Source organism: Aegilops tauschii, chromosome 6 (genome assembly GCF_002575655.3).
Source record: "Aegilops tauschii subsp. strangulata cultivar AL8/78 chromosome 6, Aet v6.0, whole genome shotgun sequence".
NCBI classification, from domain to species: Eukaryota; Viridiplantae; Streptophyta; class Magnoliopsida; order Poales; family Poaceae; genus Aegilops; species Aegilops tauschii.
Genome location: NC_053040.3, coordinates 382,447,150 through 382,465,665, shown reverse-complemented (window position 1 = coordinate 382,465,665; position 18,516 = coordinate 382,447,150). Strand labels below are relative to the sequence as shown.

At 44.7% G+C, this 18,516-nt stretch overlaps 2 protein-coding genes across 3 annotated transcripts; one reads left to right on the top strand and one right to left on the bottom strand.

The window, feature by feature from the left end:
• The first annotated feature begins 3,770 nt into the window (after nucleotides 1-3,770).
• LOC109785559 (soluble inorganic pyrophosphatase) lies at nucleotides 3,771-10,551 on the top strand. Its single transcript, XM_020344144.4, has 9 exons — nucleotides 3,771-4,072; nucleotides 8,115-8,246; nucleotides 8,425-8,453; nucleotides 8,929-8,994; nucleotides 9,301-9,408; nucleotides 9,489-9,554; nucleotides 9,780-9,900; nucleotides 10,003-10,084; nucleotides 10,239-10,551. Exons 2-9 carry the CDS (start codon nucleotides 8,117-8,119, stop codon nucleotides 10,279-10,281), a joined length of 645 nt encoding a protein of 214 aa, XP_020199733.1. The 5' UTR covers nucleotides 3,771-4,072; nucleotides 8,115-8,116; the 3' UTR covers nucleotides 10,282-10,551.
• Nucleotides 10,552-11,587: 1,036 nt separating this feature from the next.
• LOC109785558 (ornithine carbamoyltransferase, chloroplastic) lies at nucleotides 11,588-15,061 on the bottom strand. Of its 2 annotated transcripts, none has more exons than XM_020344143.4 (5): nucleotides 14,632-15,061; nucleotides 13,401-13,735; nucleotides 12,681-12,812; nucleotides 12,322-12,594; nucleotides 11,588-11,995 (listed from the first exon to the last, which is right to left on the bottom strand). In XM_020344143.4, the coding sequence occupies exons 1-5, from the start codon at nucleotides 14,822-14,824 to the stop codon at nucleotides 11,813-11,815; spliced, it is 1,116 nt and encodes a 371-aa protein (XP_020199732.1). In that variant the 5' UTR covers nucleotides 14,825-15,061; the 3' UTR covers nucleotides 11,588-11,812. The 2 variants fall into 2 exon arrangements, with proteins under 2 accessions (XP_020199732.1, XP_073358029.1); XM_073501928.1 differs by having other exon boundaries at nucleotides 11,588-12,027; nucleotides 12,274-12,594; nucleotides 14,632-15,042.
• Between the last annotated feature and the right edge of the window lie 3,455 nt (nucleotides 15,062-18,516).

Here is an 18,516-nt window from a genome sequence, read left to right as displayed (position 1 = left end):
CCTCGATCCATACCGCGGGGTCTGTTGTCCCATCATATGATTCAATGTTTACGGGTTTGAACCCTTCTGGGAATTCGTGATCCATCACCTCGTCTGTGAAGCAGAGAGGGTGTGTTGCGCCTCTATATTGGGCCACATTGCGACGTAGCTCCGATGGAGTCCGTCTGCGGTTTTCGGCCCGGGTGTGACTGGGCTTGTCACGTCCGAATAGATAGCCGTCGTCCCGTGTCGGGGAACGTCCTCGCGATCCGTAGATCAATCTGGTATGTCCTGCTCTATTGTCCAGGTCCTGCCGAAGGTCGTAGGTATGTCCCCGAGCTGTTTTATCTCTGCCTTTACGGTGAGGTGGGGCGGGTGGTTTTCGGCTTGAGTCGCCGCTTTGTCCTGACCACGTGGTGGTCGGTCAGCCATATTGCGCGATAACGGTACGGGTTCCAGTGCCTCATCATCGAACTGAGGTACCAATCTATGCTTCGGGTAACTTTTGGCTGGGCGCCTGAGGCCATATTCCTCGGCTGCTAGGACATCAGTCCATCTATCGTTTAGTAGATCTTGGTCAGCTTGAAGCTGCTGCTGCTTCTTTTTCAGGCTCCTTGCAGTGGCTATTAGCTGGCGCTTAAAGCGGTCCTACTCAAGAGGTTCCTCAGTCACGATAAAATCCTCGTTGCCGAGGCTCACCTCCTCCTCGGAGAGCGGAACATAATTACTGTCCTCCGAGTCTTCGTTTATGGCCTGTTCATCAGGGCTTACTTGTCCATCTTCCCGTTCGTCCTGTTCGGAAGTTGCCTCAACGGGGTCTTCATTGTTTTCGGCACCGTCCGGAGTGTTATCGTCTCCTGTGCCGGTGTTGCTGTCTTTGCTGCGACGTGATTTAGAGTGGCGCCGCTGACGCCGACGCTTTGGTTGTGTCTTTGGGGGGTCATCCTCAACTGGATTTTCCTTGTCATCGCCGCTATTATCTTTTGGTGCATCCACCATATATACGTCATATGAGGAAGTGGCCGTCCATCGTCCGGTGAACGGCGGGTTTTGGGCCTCCTCTTCTCCGGCATCGTCGTCCATACCGTCGATGTCTTCGGAGCCGTAATCGAGCGTGTCGGTTAAGTCCTCGACAGTGGCTATGAAGTGGGTGGTGGGTGGGAAGCGAAATTCCTTGTCATCAGCCTCCAGTTCGAACCAGATATAATTCGGCTGTGAGTCCCCCGCTAAGGATAGATTTTTTAATGAGTTTAGCACGTCGCCTAAAGGCGAGTGCCGGAAGATGTCCGCGGAGCTGAATTCGGCGATCGATGATTGATCCAGCTCGACGAGCGCGGACGCACGTGGTTCGGAACCTGTAGCCGGAAACAAGTCTGAGGTTCCTGTGACACAGACGTCACCCGAGGTTAAGTCTGTGTGCGGCTCCAACGCCGCGGAGTCTGCGGCTTCCGTGGCGGGGTTGAGCTTCCCGTCCTCGGATGGCGCGATCTGCTCCGGATCTAAGGCCAGAGCAGTTACAGGTACTATCTCCTGGGCATGGTCCGACAACAGATTTACGTCATGTTCATCGTGGTGGCAGGGAGCGGTTGCCGTGGTCTCGAATCCGTTGAAGATCAAGTCTCCGCGGATATCCGCGACGTAGTTCAAGCTTCCAAATCTGACCTGATGGCCAGGGGCGTAGCTTTCGATCTGCTCCAGATGGCCAAGCGAGTTGGCCCGCAGTGCAAAGCCGCCGAATACGAAGATCTGTCCGGGAAGGAAGGTTTCCCCTTGGACAGCATTGTTGTAGACGATCGAAGGAGCCATCAAACGTTTTGACGACGGCACAGTGGAACTCTCAATGAAAGCACCAATGTCGGTGTCAAAACCGGCGGATCTCGGGTAGGGGGTCCTGAACTGTGCGTCTAAGGTGATGGTAACAGGAGACAGGGGACACAATGTTTACCCAGGTTCGGGCCCTCTCTATGGAGGTAATACCCTACTTCCTGTTTGATTGATCTTGATGAATATGAGTATTACAAGAGTTGATCTACCACGAGATCGTAATGGCTAAAACCCTAGAAGTCTAGCCTGTATGACTATGATTATGAGTCTTCGGCCCTACGGGCCTAACCCTCTGGTTTATATAGACACCGGAGGGATCTAGGGTTACATAAAGTCGGTTACAGAGAAAGGAATCTTCATATTTGGTCGCCAAGCTTGCCTTCCACGCCAAGGAGAGTCCCATCCGGACACGGGAGAAAGTCTTCGGTCTTCGTATCTTCACAGCCCATCAGTCCGGCCCATGTCTAACAGGTCGGACGCCCGAGGACCCCTTAGTCCAGGACTCCCTCAATGATCCTTGCATGGTCACCTGCAGCCATAGGTAGCCAACGGGCCGGTCCGGGCACGACACAGGCTAGCACAGGATGCAGACACCAATTTATAAGCATGTTGTGTCGTGCTGGCACATGGACCTGGCCCCACATCACATCAACTAGACGGTCTGGCGCGACACAGCTCGTGTGCCGGGTGGCCCCAATGCTTTTAGGCCTTTTGGGTTGTTTTTGCGCCAATTTTTGGCCTTTTGGAGCAACAAGTTAAATCGGATAAATTTAAAAAAAAATGGGTCGTGTTGTGTTGGCACGCGAGTCTGCCCTCGGCGGACGAGCACGACACACGGCGTGCCACAGGCCAAGCACGACTCATTTAGTCGCATGTCGGGCCCATTACGTGTCTGGCACGCGTGCTCGTGAGTTGGCCCACAAAAAAAAACCCTATTTGGCTAGCTCTTCCTGCAACATGTGAGTCACATGAGGTAGTAACCCTCCAGCCTTGTGCTGGTGGTGATACGGTTTACTTTCTTAGTTTGGTTTTGTTTGTTTTGTAAAGCAAAGCTGGCGGTTTCGTTAATAGAAATCGACGAGAAGGCTCGTTGTCAAAAGGAAAAACTTGGCCTTGCCCATCCGCAAGTGCCTTTCTGCTCCGAGCTTAAATGAACTCGGTGAACAATAAAGTCTATTTTTTTGAGAGAAACATTGACAAAAGTTCTAAGTGCTTGCAAAAATCATCATTGAATCACATTCCTGTAAGGTGTGGCAAAAAACAACAACATATTCAATGCTCCAAAATGCTTTTGAAAGTAGCATTTTCAGAGTACCTTTTTTTTACCACGCCTTCTAGGAATGTGATTTCATGACGAATTTTCGCAAGCACTTAAGACTTTTGTCAATGTTTCTTATTTTTTGAATTTCTTTTATTTTGTTTTGATCTTAGTGTTTACCCGAGCTCATTTACTCTGTGTCCTTACCGTTCATAACTTCTTTCTTTCTACCGGCTTCTCTTTTGTTACTGTATTTGTCAGCGGCCGCAAAGCTGTGCATCGCACAGAGTCTGCTCCTTTGACGGTCATACCATGCATTTTTTTTTGTGAAAGGTGATACCATACCTGGAGTAGGCACGTAGCACATCACTCGAACTAGGAAGCACCGCGTCCATCCTTTCACCCTAATGGACATGTGCAACAGGGATCCTGCAATGTTCTCTCTAGTCTACCAAATGAAAAGCCACTTTTATTAGCAATCAAAAAAGATACCCTAGCTAAAACCCGTATAGAGAAAGCATAACATACGGCATAAAATCGCACTACTTCCCAACTAATTTATGAAAATATCGAAAGAAAGGTAATGTAGAACTTACTTCAGCTGCTAAGGCCTTATACAATGCTAAGCTGCCAAGGTCGACGGTGGACGAGGTCCACCAACCCCGGGGTCCCGATTCCCAGTATATGCTCTCTCGCCTCGTCTCGTGGGTGGTGCGAGGGAATCCGGTGCGGCTCGGCCCCCCAACCGCGGCTTCCATCCCACTCCTGCTTCCACTAAAGCGTTATCCCCCGCGTGGCCGCCTCTCCGCCGTCCAGCCACCGATCCGACGGCCACGGAAGCCCGAGCGACCGGCCCCGGACGCACGGCGCTTTCCCCCCATATATCTTTCGCGTCGCCAGAAAGGAAGGCCACGCCTCAAAGTTAATATCGCGGCATCGGGTCCTGCGCTGCGCGCCTGCTGCTGCTCCCTCGCCCGCCTCCGCTGCCGTCCCGCGAGATCAACCCCGCCGGTGAGGGATCCCTCTTCCCCTCCCCCCCCCCCCCCCCCCCCCCTCGCCGTCGGTTCCGTTTCGGGTGGCCGCACCGGTTGCTTCGCCGCCCGTTCGACGGGGCGGCGGCGCTGGTTTGTTGAGGCGTGGCGCTGTGCCACTGTACTGTACGAGTGAGCGCATTTCCTGGTTCCTGTCGCTTGCAGTCCGTTCTTTTGCTGTTTTTTTTTTCCGGTTACGGGCTCTAGTTCGGTGGTTTCGGTGGGATCCTTCTGCTCTGATTCGTCTGAGGGATGGTGTTGCGTTTCGCGATCGGTCCATTGTGGTATGGTTCGTGGCCTCTTTCTCGTCTGCTTCTTCCCTTTTTGCTCCGCAGGTAAAATTTCCCCCTCCGTTTACCTGCTCCTCCATCTCTCTCTGTGTACGTTCCTGTGCATTTCGGTGGCCTTGGACGCTCTTTCCACCGCGATTCAAGCGCTCAAATCTCCCCTGAGTTTCGAACAGGACGAGGACGACGACGAGAACTCGGCGGCGCTTTTTTTCGATTTTTTTAATCTGTTCTCTGGATTTTGTCCGATCTGTTTCGCGGCCGCAGAGGCGCGGATATTTTCCTCCTTCCGTGGTGTTTCTTCTCTTCCTTTTTGAGCAACTTCTCTTTCCTCGAGTTTGCCAAACTTGTAGCAGCATGCGTCGCTGCTCTCCAAATCTGTTCGTTGCGGTTGCGGCGGCTGTATCCCCTCTTAGATAAAGTTTTTTTTACCCGCATTTGTGCTTGTACTCTTGGATGATTCTGTTACTATTTCTAGAGAAGAGAACACGAGTTGGACCATGCGGTAGTTGTTCTTCAGGGGAAGGCTCTTAATCTCGGCTGATGCTTCAGGGGAAGGCTCTAAATCTCGGCTGATGTTCAGTTAGTATTTAGGACGTGATGGCGACGTCATCTTCCGAATTATTTTATTTTGCTTCCGAAGATCATGCTAGCTTTGACTAATACGTACACTACAGTCCTGTTCAGTCATCGCTTAGATTATTAGCCTAGGTCCTGTCTATCTGTTAAATTAATGTTACTTGTTAATATTGTTTACTTGATAGTATATTGCTACTATTCTTTGGATGTTACTTGTTAGAAGGGCTGCGCACTTTACATTAGCCTTTTGCGTGTGGACGTGTGGCTTTGCCGACTGGGGACTTTCTCTGGCTTTTCAGTTTGTTGCTTGCCAATGAAGTTACTTAGATCTGTCTTCCTTTGCAACCATTTTCCGTTTGTATGCAAATTGTTTTCACTGACAGGAGGACACATACGTGAGCACTCAATTGGTCCTTCAGGTCATGAATGTTGCAGTAGTCGTTTGTATTGCATAAGTGTACAATTTACTTGCTAGTATATGATATGGTCAATTATCAGGCAATATAGAGACTGGAGTGATGCATATTCAGGAAACATGGAAACTCTGTATTCTTGAATGCAGCTGCGCTGTGTTTATGGGTAGTTGCCAACACAATGATATACTCCCTCCGTCCCAAAATAAGTGACTCAACTTTGTACTAACTTTGTACTAAAACTAGTACAAAGTTGAGTCACTTATTTTGGGACAGAGGGAGTATGTTATTGGGATGGACAAAGTTGAATTACTCGTGATATATGTGTCAGTATTGATGTGAAAGAGCTAATGGTCAGGATTAGGCAACTCATGCAAAAACATGAGAGGTAACACAATGTACATTGGACTCCCACTCGACCTGACCCCCGCGTCGCCCCCGCTCGGGCGGGGCCGAAACCCTAGCCGCCGGGGGCGCTCCTTCCCTCCCTCCCTCTGCCGCTGCCGGCAATGGCTGGGGTCTCCCTCTCTTCTGCGTCATGGGTGTGGTGCAGAGCCCCTCGGCGTGAGGAGGCGCGGCCGATCTGGCCTTGGCGTCGCGGCGGCCGCCCTGCCTCAGGCGGAGGCGACAGCCGGTTTTGCGGCGGCAGTCCATCTGACCTCGGATCGGTGGCGGCGGCACGGAGGGCCTGGTGGACGGGTCGGCAGCATGCGTGGTCTAGCCTCCCGTCAGAGATCTGGCCGGTGCGGCCTGCTCGCTGCGCGGCGACACAGACCGGTGGCGGCCCGTGCACATGATGCTAGATGGAGGTTCGTCGAGCAGGTCCGGGTGAAAACCTTGCTCTCGGCTAGTTGCCAAGGCCGGCGATGGCGGCACTCTTCTGTGTCGTTGCTTCTTGAAGGCATTGTCGTAGAGAAGCTCCAGACCTCTATCCGCTACCTCCGGGGGGAACCCTAGATCAGTCGATCGGATGAGGGCGGCGTTCTTGTGTTGTTCCCCCTTGGGGACGTCATTCTTGGAGGGGTGCATAGGCTCGAAGGACCAGTGGACAGCTTCTGCGGTGCAGCGGCGGTTCTTGTGACGCATCGACGATGTGGAGTCTCGGTTGCGGGGCGTTGCAGGTTCTCGGCGACGGATGCGTGATGATGGATGCACGTAGGGTGGTGGTGTTGTTTGGTGCCGTGGTGGCGTCAACGGCAGGCCTGACAAGGTGGATGCGTCAGGCTCTGAAGATGGACCGGTGGCAGACGGTGGCGACAGCCTCTGCAGCGTGCGCATATGGTGCCCGCTGACAGTGCGCCGAACCGGTGTGTGACCCAGATCTGGCAATGCGGCTTGGTTGGGGCCTCCGGCTTTAGATATTTGGTGTGAGGTCAGGGTATGCGGCCCCGACAATCTGCACCCCTTCATCAAGTGGATAGGAGTAGCGGCAGATCCCGGCAGATGGTGGCTTCAGACATATTGATGTATTATTTTGTAAGGTCTTGATGAATAAGTAATAAAATGGCTGCATGCATCACCCTGATGCAGAGGCCGGGGGTCATCCTCCTTTTCGAAAAAAATTGCACAAACATGAGAATACAAGGTCAGGTTTTCCGTTTTTGGATAGTCCATACATTGGACATTTCCTCTAGATGGTCAAGCATCAGGTTGAGATTTATTTGCCCATTACATATCTTTCACCATCCAACATTCACACACACACACACAAGCAGCCCGGTGCATGTAGCTCCCGCTTGTGCAGGGTCCAGGGAAGGGTCCGACCACTTTGGGTCTATTGTACCACCCAACATTCAGTAGAGCATTATTCAGGTTAATATGTTGAGTTATGTAAGATGTGATGCCATTTTCAGATTTTATTTTGTTTTCATAACTAAGATCATGCTAGCTTTGATTAATCTACTACAGTCCTGTCCTGGCATAGATTATTAGCCTATTCTAACTGCAGCTCGTGCCTATCTGTTAAATTAATGTTACTTGCTACTAGTATTGTTTACTGATGTCTTGCTAGTGTTCTTTTGTAAGTTACTTGTGAGAAGGGGTGTGCACTTTACATTTGCTTTTTGTGTGTGGGCGGGTGGCTTTGGAATTACCCCGCCTAACTGGACCTCTAGCGTCTAGCCTTTCAGTTTGTTGAATGCTAGCGAGGTTACTTAGATCTGTCTTTCTTTGCGACAATTATCTGTTTGTATGTGAATGATTTTCACTGACAGGAGAACACTGACGTGAGGATTCAATTGGTTCTCCAGGTCATGGATGTTGTATTAGTCATTTGTATTGGATAAGTACATAATTTGTCTGCTATTATGTGATATGGTCAGTAATCTGGCAATAGAGGCCAGAGTGATACATATTCAGGAACATGGAAATCGGGTATTCTTGAATACAACTGTGCTGAGTTTAGGGAAGTTGCCAACATGAGGGTTCTTGGGATGGGCAAAGTTGAATCTACTTGTATTGTCGACAGGTTTTTGCAACAAACTAATTTATTTGCCCATTACATAGCTTTCACTACCCAACATGCAGTAGAGCATTATTCAGATTAATATGCGGAGGATGACATTGTTAGCTTCGACAGTAAGATGTTTAAAATTTAGTTTGTTGCATGAAATTTTGAAGTTCTGTAATGTTTTCCCGCCCTATGTTTGGAGCCTCTCTTAACATGTCTTTGTTCAAGTACTTATGTTTGCTTGTTGCTATAGAGAATCTAGTTACTTACCGATGATATTTTCTAATTATATAGCCATGGCTGGAGAAGCTGATGGGAAGACCTACCAGGTATCAAGGATGCCCCCTGCTGCTCTCAATGAGCGCATCCTTTCTTCCATGTCTCAAAAGCATGTTGCTGCTCACCCATGGCACGACTTGGAGATAGGTATTGTGCACCCTCAGTTGAACAATGTTAAGATAATTTTGCTAAGATATGATTTTGTATGATTTACTTTTTTGCTGTGTTCTACAGAATTTTAAATTGCATAAAATTTTGTACTGTGCTGCAAGTGTTTCTGTGTAAATATGTCTTGCTAGTTACTATATTTCCTTTGAAAATGCAGGTCCAGGGGCTCCTGCAGTTTTCAACTGTGTAAGTTTATCTTTCGAATAGTTTAGCTTTAAATATAGTCGATGTTCTGATTACATTGATTAATATCAGATTTGAGTTTTACCTTCATGCTTGCATTTATTTTCAAATTTTGCCATAGGGACTGAAATTAACCTACCTGGTTCTGAAGTCTTGAAATCTTCCTTTTGAAACTTCCAGACTTGTATTGATTCCATAATAAATAGGGCCAGGTTTATTGAAACTTTTTGGGCCATTCTAGAGTTTGCAGTTCCTGCTACCAGTTTGGCTTTCACGTGATATATACTAGCTCAGGCATGTCTCAAGTTATCATACTAAGCCATAGTTGTATGCATCAATCTTACTCAAAGATTGTGTAGACCAGCTAAGACAAGATGTTCTATTCTGGATTTCCATTTTATTTTCCTGTCTTTATCTGCTGTGTTATTAAGTTCTGTGCAGTTACACAGACTTGTTTTTTCTTTTCTTTCATTTCCAGGTGGTTGAGATTCCTAGAGGCAGCAAGGTTAAGTATGAGTTGGACAAAGCAACTGGTCTTATCAAGGTCAGCCTGCAGTACATCGTTTTGCCTTTGTAGCATCATGTTACTTAACTCCCTGTTGAATCCTAAAGGGTGTCGTTAGAATCCAGCTGTTATGCTCAGAATGTAAAAGGGAGATTAAAAACACTATCTATTAACACTGCATATATAAATTAAATAATACTGACAAAAGGTCATGCCTTAATAACGTGCCACTAACTGTAGGTTGGTCAGTTAAGTAGTAGTACATGAATGTGGAGAACTTGCATGTTATGGCTATTTTTTTTTCTGCATTGACAAAAGAAATCCTGAACGTTTTGCTTGTTTCAGGTTGATCGTGTTCTTTACTCCTCAGTTGTGTACCCACACAACTATGGCTTCATTCCGCGCACGCTCTGTGAGGATAATGACCCAATGGACGTCCTTGTCCTGATGCAGGTATCTAATGGATGTGGTTCTTAAACATTTGTACACTGTATAAGCTTTGTTCTGACGTCACTGCTCTTTCTCCTGGACAGGAACAAGTTGTTCCTGGTTGCTTCCTGCGTGCCCGTGCTATTGGGCTTATGCCTATGATTGACCAGGTTAGATTTCGCCATCACTTTATTACATTGAAGATGCCTTGTTTGATATCAGTATGGACAATAAATTATTTGCTTGTATTCCACTGCACAATTTAAAGATTGCTTGATGCATGAGACTTGACAAAGGCAGCAAAAACAAATGAAGAAGAGTTAGAGTACCATTTACAAAGTGGGTTCTATCTGGCTTCTGAGTTCTTACATTAGTTAATCATTTGATGTCACTAGGGTGAGAAAGATGACAAGATCATAGCTGTGTGTGCTGATGATCCTGAGTACCGTCACTTCAGAGACATCAGTGAACTTCCCCCGCATCGCCTTCAGGAGATCCGTCGCTTCTTTGAAGACTGTACATTCCTCAACTATGATCAACTTCACTGTCCATTCCAAAATTCTATGTGCCAGATCATGAACTGAACTAACTGGATTGTGGCCATTGAACTTGTGACAGACAAGAAGAATGAGAACAAGGAGGTTGCAGTGAATGATTTCCTCCCAGCAGAAGATGCCATCAACGCAATCAAGTACTCGATGTGAGTTTTGCTGCTTCATACTAGTACTAACATTGTTTTACTCTACTAGCATATTGACTCTATACTGCCTTCTGTTATCCTTTTTTTTTGCGGGTGGCTTACTGTTATCCGAACCGATTCTTGCGCTGAACCGCTTAACTGCTATATATGGCAGGGACCTCTACGGTTCGTACATCATGGAGGGCTTAAGGAAGTGATCTCCAGTTGGTGGACTGCAGATGCTACGCTATCCGCCCTACGGCTTATCAATAGTACGGCAGACATTTATGTTAACATGATGATCGAAAACCATCAGTCTGTCGGGGATATATATATATACCTTCTGTCCATGCTGAGCCAAGCATGGGTACATTTTCCTTCCGTATATGCCATGTCAGGTCCAAGTATTTGACCTCTTGCTGGAACCTTTTTTGTCAAACCGTCTCTTAACTGAGCGGCTGCTTAATAGGAAATCAGCGTTACGCGAAGGCGCGTGTGCTTGCCTCCAGTCCGTTTAACCGTGTGATATCTTGATGTTGTGTGGTATCCGCTGGTTTCGCTTTCCCTGTTTTTTTTTTTCCATTAGTTTTCTGTGAACGTCCTCAGCTGTTGTCACCATCATGGAATCCTGTGTAGTCTTTGTCACAGGAGTTCAGAGCTGTTGGAACTTTTTCAAGGAACGTCCTCACCTGTTGTCACCGTCATCAGTTTTCTCTCTCTATTCATCTCAGCCACATCCCTTTGCATCACGCCATCGCATTGCTAGTTTCCTTCACGTTTAGATTCTCTGGATGAACTGAATATCCAATTCTACGCTCGGGCTCATCTACACCTGATGAACAGTAAATTCAAAAATAATAAAATTCTGAATTTTTTTGTGGAGAAAGATGACTTAGTGCGTTTCAAATTTCAAAGCATTTGGACATCTAAGTAGTTCTTAGCAAAATAAACAAAATCAGGTCCAGACAGTGCACCAACGGCAAACTTCCAAATGCTCTGAAATTTGGCACGAACATCACGCGCTTCATCATCTCTCTCCACACACAAAAAAAAGAATTTTTAAAAGAATTTTACTATTTTTAATGATTTTTTTAGTCACTCCCATGAGCCTAGGAGCCGAAACGCCTCACTCCTGGATGGTCTCGTTTTTTATGTTTAATCTCTCTAGTCTCTTGGATTGTGGATCCTCGTAGCGTCGTTCTAAGAAGAGTTTGTTCGTATTCTGTTGAGGTGTTGATTAGTCTACATTTCCTGCCCAATTGTTATTACGATCTGTAATACAGTGAAAGACCACGGTGTTAAAAATACCTTTCTTGCACCGGGTGACATGTTGAATGGCCAATTTGCACCACAGATAGGAAAGGCAGGCGAATGAACGAGGCTTTTCTGCTCGGCAAGCCGCATTGCTGGAGTTATGCAGTAGTACAACTCTTATTCAACCGGCACGGTGATTGGAGGTGGTGATTCTAAGAGAGCACCGTTGCTTGAAACATGGAGATCCGAACAGGAGTAAACGAGTTGACAAACATGGAAATGCATGTATCATATTTATTCAAGATTACCAGACCTGACACAGTACCGCATGCTCTGCGACAATCCAAAGTAATCTAGACATGTTCCAAAATCTCTACCCTCACGAAACCCTCCTCCAAGGGTTACAGTATGCCAAAGGAACCTAGTATCCAGTAATAATGTTCAATTTCGATAATGATGTGACACTGAGCAGTCTAGCATACAATGATAGGGTAATCAAGCTCCGAGCATATGAAGCATGATTGCATTTTGGGCGTGCATTCTGTTCTCTGCCTGGGGGAATACGATCGAATTGGGCGCCTCGATGGCACCGTCCGTTACCTCTACCCCTCTCTCCGCAGGCAAACAATGCATAAGGAAGGCTTTTGGACCAGCCATCTCCATCAGGGCTTCATCCACCTGCAGGGACCAAGAATCACAAAAAGTGTCAGCTAAGGGCCAATCCATGCACCGAGACTACTGACTGCGAATGATTGAATTACAAGGACTTGATATCAGGCAACTTCTAGTAAAGTTCATCAAACTCTAAACATCCAAACATAAAAGGAACAAGTTTGTTAGTTCCTGGTAGACCAACAATATGGACATTTCCAAGGAGATGTAGCTACAACCTAGCAACCAAAACATGAATGAGAAATGAACAGGTATCAACAATCCAATAGGAATGAGATGTCCACAGATCAAAATTGGTGTAAATGACAGTATAAAACAAGAGGTAGACTGACCATGAATCCTTGGAATACTTTTTTCCTATATTCAGCTTCCTCCTTTTGGCCCATGCTGGCCCAAACATCTGTATACACAACATCTGCTCCCTTAACTGCTTCCTTGGGATCATTTGTTATTTCAATCTTACTTCCAGCACTCCTAGCGATCTCCACAGTTTTGGCATCTGGCTCAAAGCCCTTAGGACAAGCGCATACAAAGTGGAAGGGAATCACAGCAGCCAATAGAAGCCATGAGTGTACAATATTGTTGCCATCTCCAACATAGACAACCTACATAAACAATTAGGTTAAGAGAGAGAGAATTGGTCCCCGTAGAAGAAACCACCATATGCTGTTATTTTAAAGGTATAATCTACCTTGGTGTTTTCAATACGGCCAACGTGTTCAAGCATAGTGAGCGCATCAGCCATTATCTGGCACGGATGGTTGTAGTCTGTAAGGCCATTTATGACAGGTACAGGTGCATATTTTGCCAAGTCCAAAATATCCTGTCAAAAATCATACGAGATGTTAGAAAGACAATGTGATCATTAAGGTCAATTGCATGCAAGCACAATATAAATAGCTTAAGATAAAGTATCTCAATAACAAGCAAGCCAACAAAACAAGATTGTGTGCAAGTGAGTTCAGTGCCCAACCCCAAACATCAATTCGATGTTAAATTTATTATGAAAAATAAAGAAAAACAAATGAAGAAGCACATCAGAAAAAACTGCCACAACAATATTGTTTGATCATCAAATCCACCCATCCAAATATTTCCAGGTTGGCAGTTAGACAACTAGAATGAAACAAACTTACATTTTCAGGTATAGCTACACTATCATGGTTGATGCTTCATATTAAAAGGTTTCAGCCTGTGAAATGTCTTTTTCTTCTATCGCCCACTCATGGCTTCGGAGTAGATATCTAACTTTGCTTAAGCACCACAGAAATAACAACTTATAGTTATATCTAGATTGCAATCGTTAGGCGTTGTGGAACAGAAAGATTTAATATGCAGGAACTTGAATTAGAATCTGGTAAACCAGGTATAGAAATTTCATAAATCATAGTCATGGAACTAATGATCATACCTGGTGAGCAAAAACCCTGGCCATAATGATGTCATTATATCCAGAAAGTACACGAGCAACATCACGGGTCTCCTCACGCTTGCCCATCTGGATATCATCGGGACCTAAATAAACAGCATGCCCCCCAAGCAAGAAGAATCCTGTTTCAAATGAAACACGGGTCCTCATTGACGGCTTGGCGAAGATCATTGCCATCGACTTTCCTTTGAACGGTTGGAAGCTCCTGTCTCCTGACTTTATCATTGCCTTAACCTCAATTGCTCGGTTAAGGATCTTCATGATTGTATCTTTGTCAAAATCATTGATATGAAGAAAATCCTTAGGAAGCTGTTTGGCTGCAAGGAAATTTAGTGTTGTTAATAAAGTTAGCAAAAATTTGGTACACCTTCAACATTGCTCTGATGCACAAAACTTTTGAAATGCACACCTAAGTTTCCGTCACTCACATGCTTCCAGGAAGGAAAAAAAAACAGGATCAACGCTAATGAGCAAACAAGTGAATTTCAGAGCTAACATCTTTACCATAAGAAGAACTCTTGCTCATTGGTGATGACAGGTGAGGAACAAAGTAGGTGAGCACAATATAACAGTGATGATGGGGACAATGAAAACACAGCCTGTGTTTTGCAGTGTCGAACCAGAAAAAACTGTACATTTCTTGTTTGATCACCATACGATTAGTGTGATCTCTCGGCGTGTATCCCCAGTAAAAATAATTTCTCATCCAGTGTCACATAAAAATGATCAACATAAATTTGACATAGCTGATGATCAATCATAGTGGGTCTTATATTTGGCACCCCCCTTCATTCTGTACCAAAAGCTGTTTGAGACTATAAGCTTTGTGCGCTGCTAGCAACTACTACCTCTGTTCACAAATATAAGATGTTTTGGATATTTCAATATGGACTACATACAGACTGAAATGAGTGAAAAAATATACTAAAACGTTTCTATATACATCCGATTCAGAAAAAAGTTAGAACCTTATATTTGTGAACGGAGGGAGTACTAACTAGTCCCCGAGGAATCGACATTGGCAGAGGATTGGAAACTACCCAAACTGGGAGCCCTGGAAGCTACTCAAGTTTCACGGCAGGTACCATGTCACAACTTATTATTTCCTGTGTGTCAAATCAATTTCGAACAAATACAAGAACCCCACTACTAGTAGAACCCTAGTTACTAGGTCCCCTAATCAACAAAAACAATTCAATGCAGAAACCCTAACCATCTTTCCCAGTGGAGGGGACCGCGGCAGGGCTGGACACTGCGGCGGCCGCGACCCCGTGGCGGGCTGCGGAGGCGGAGGATGCGGCGATTGGTCGCGCTGAGGGCGGATGGAGGGGGAGCGACTGTGGGCGCCGGGTGGAGGCAGGGGTGGAGAGGACGAGGTGACCGCCGGAAATCGCCGCTGCAGCCATCGCAAGGAGGTGCTTCAGTGACTGTCGGCGACGGAGGGTGGAAGAAGGGGATACCGGAGGCTGGTTGCCACTGGAATCCGGCGGGGACGGACGGCGCGGCGGCTAGGGCGGCGGCCTGAGTGCGGCGGCTCGTGGCTGCGAGAAAGGTCGGGATGGACGGGCCAGCTGGAACCGGCGAGGGGCGTATGTAGAGAATTTTGTTACACTTGCCCTTTCGCATTTTTTCTACTAGAGGAACTAGCTGATTTCCCGTGCGTTGTCGCGGGACACCGTACCCTACCGACAAGACAAACGTTACTCTTCCTTCTTCCTTTTTTTTTGGCTTCAGTGTCGTCATCTACTTCCTTCCATAAAGATCCAATATGACATGGTATGTTAGTGTTTACGATGCATGTCATTTGCTTTTTGTACGGATTTGCAATGCTCATATTTAGGTGTGCGTTTCTCTGAAAATTCAAATTTTTAATTAATCAGACCATTCAAACTAATGCTTCATGTAATTTCCAAAACTAAATTCATTGTGATAACTCGTCAAAGGGAGTGAAGCAAAAGAATGCCGAGTTGGGAAGATGAAAAAACAGGATAAAGTCATACTAAAATCTGATAATGATATATAAAAAGTGAATATAATTCGGTTGATATATGCTTGCCCAGTAAACATAATTTGAACCACAAAGAGGCATGTAAAAAATAATCTTAGTGCATATGGGTTACTAATTTTTTATATCCAACCTAGAGTGAAGTTTTAAGACCATGTATTGAACCGAAAGGTCTTTCCCTTCAAAATTTAAATTTGTTCACAAAGTCCTATGTCTTACTCCCACTTAACTCCCTTCCTAGCAATCTCCATGTACATTTCTTCACACCTAAGTGCCACCAGAAATACAAGAAGATAAAGTATGTTGATGATGTTTCTCATGCTTGGCTACTTTTCTATCCGCTCCTTATCTGTGCGCTCACACTGGCTTCTTTGTTGTGTGTGTATTTCTTCCAAGTTCAGTGAATAGTTGCCGAGATCTCGTCGTTTCCTACAAGAAATGCTTACATGTGAAGGGCACACGTTAAATCAAGGAGGACATGTGACGCACGCAATCGAATTTGTTTCAGGCTTCTCATCAACTGGTGCCTCGGCTGGGGTGAAGGGACTGGGAATTGTTTAATGTAAATAAAACACAGCTTAGAAATAAAAAGCACAAATCACCCTATGAATTTGGCTTTGAATTTGCCTTATTAACACTATTACTTTGCCATTTCTCTTTATGGAGCTCAGAAAGTTATAAGACCAGGGATACTCCACTGTGTGGGAAGCTTATGAATTCATGATCACGCTATATTAGTGTTCCCTAAAAAGAATAAGGAATAAAGCAGTAAAAAAGGGCTAAGCTTAGATTCATAGCTCCAGCTTTAGCCAGAAACATCTCAAGTATATGTATATACTGAAACTACATGACATCATATGTGGTACTATACAGAAAATTGAAGTCCTAATGACCTTTAGTCTCAAGTAGTATGAGCTAGCAACTCTGTCTTTCCCTCTCTCTAGTTCTAAATATGAACAATAGAGTAACAAAAGGCATGTGATTACTCAATCTCCTCATCTTTAAATAGTTCAAAATTCATCCAAATGATGTATTGTTATCCATTTGTGCTAGTTCCTCGGCTAGCTACAGAATGTACATTCTCCTCATGATCATCCCCTGTTACTCATTTTATTTCTTATGGTAAAGCACATATATAGAACATAGGGATGCTAGCATGCAACATAGTCATTGTTCTAATTTTTTGCATGCACAAAGACTGCAATATACAAAACTAAGAATCAGTAGTTAATTTAGTATATATACTTAACCGCGTGAATAGATCTGGCTATACTACAAGTCCTACTATGAGCAAGACGGATATATCTAGTGGAATTCACATGGATAACACAAAGTTTCTGGAGAGAAATACCTCTCTATAAAACAAACAGAACAAACTGGATATATGCAGTTTTTGCATAACAAAACTGAATGACACTGAACTCTTAGATGCTAGCACATTTATTTACAACGATACAGTTGGGGGCTCTCTCCCGGTTTTTTCTCCAGCGTGCGTTTCGTGCGTGCGCTGAGTTGATCCCTGGCAAGATCAGAGAGAGCGAAACAGAGAAAATACCAAGCCAACTCAATTAACATGGTTCTCTAACATTATAACTTTTTTAAGGTTGACCCCCTATATGAAATATGTTATACAGGATAGCAAGCTAGCATATATGAAATAACAATGGGAACATACAAAAATATTACTCAAGCTGACCAACAAAAAATAATTGAAACATGATATTTCAGTATCCATTCCATTCACTAACAATGGAAAACCTTTGACATTGAGACATTATGAAAATATCTTTATAGTCTTACGATTGTGTCGAACAAATATTTATACTTCCAAATTAAGAAAATTCTCCCTTCCTCCTTTCCTCCCTAAGAGATTTCTAAAATAAGACATTAGCTTGAGCCAAATCCAACGTCATCTGCTAGGACTCACACACATAACAATCGACTGCCAATCACAAACACAAGAACTAAGAATCAAGATGTGTACGCGAACTATCCCTGAATAGAGAGGTGTAAAAAGCAAAGCCAAGTTGGGTTCAGTTACTTGCATCCATGGACAACCTTTGACTTCTAGTTTTGCCACGGCTTCTTCACAAATGGAGGATCAACATGTTCAGAATTTATAGTTAACTGTAAGAAAGGCCTTGTTCACAACATGATTACTTTGACTCTCTCCACAAAAATCAATGTTTTGTCACTTGTCCACATGAATTCAGCTGCACAAATAAAGGCGGGAGTTAGGAGAAAATGTTATTTAGCCGAGCCAAAAAGTTATTTAGTGCCGAAGCGATATCATAGAGGTTTTTATCATAATTCCTATAAAATTCTGCTTGGAATTTGGACATATAGCAAAATTTGAAACTAAAGCAAACTTCAAAGTTTAATCTTGTAAGACATGTTCCAGACCGGATAATGTGGCATAATAATATTAGGCTGTACCCAGCCTAGAGTGATGGGACCCTTCTCTTCTACATAAGTGTACATATTGTATGTAAGCATCCAACACTGCACAAATACAAAAAAACATTACAACTGAAAATATGTGCAGATGGCAATGAATAGCCTACTTTGAACTTATTTTGCGTTCAAGTACAATGAATAGAGGCTAATTGGTTAAGACGACGCAAACTAAGAATGGGATTTTCTTCATTATGAGATGATCAAAATATAGGAGAAAAGAGAACGGGCGACTAAAGCTCATCGAATGGCAAATATGAACTGAACTCAACCTGAATATGATACTGTAGAAAATTTGTAACAGATTGCAGTTGATTTATGCAAATGTAAGTTCAGATATACAATTCAGTGAAGCTATAGTATAATGACTATTCAAAGCATCTTACAACATATGGAATTCCTGAAACTATTTATATTCCTGGTGTTCCTTCTGTACTACTGAAAAGCTTAGTTGTGTGCAAAAATAAATTGCATGCAGTAATCGACATGATTACTTATATCAGCAGAAAATAAGATTAAGAAGAGAAATTAGTAGACTTGGATGGATAACATACCTGGGCGGGAGACGAGGTCGACCGCGCCATGGTGCAGGAAGAACGTGAAGCGGTTGGTCAGGTTGAACATCTCTGTGAGCTACCT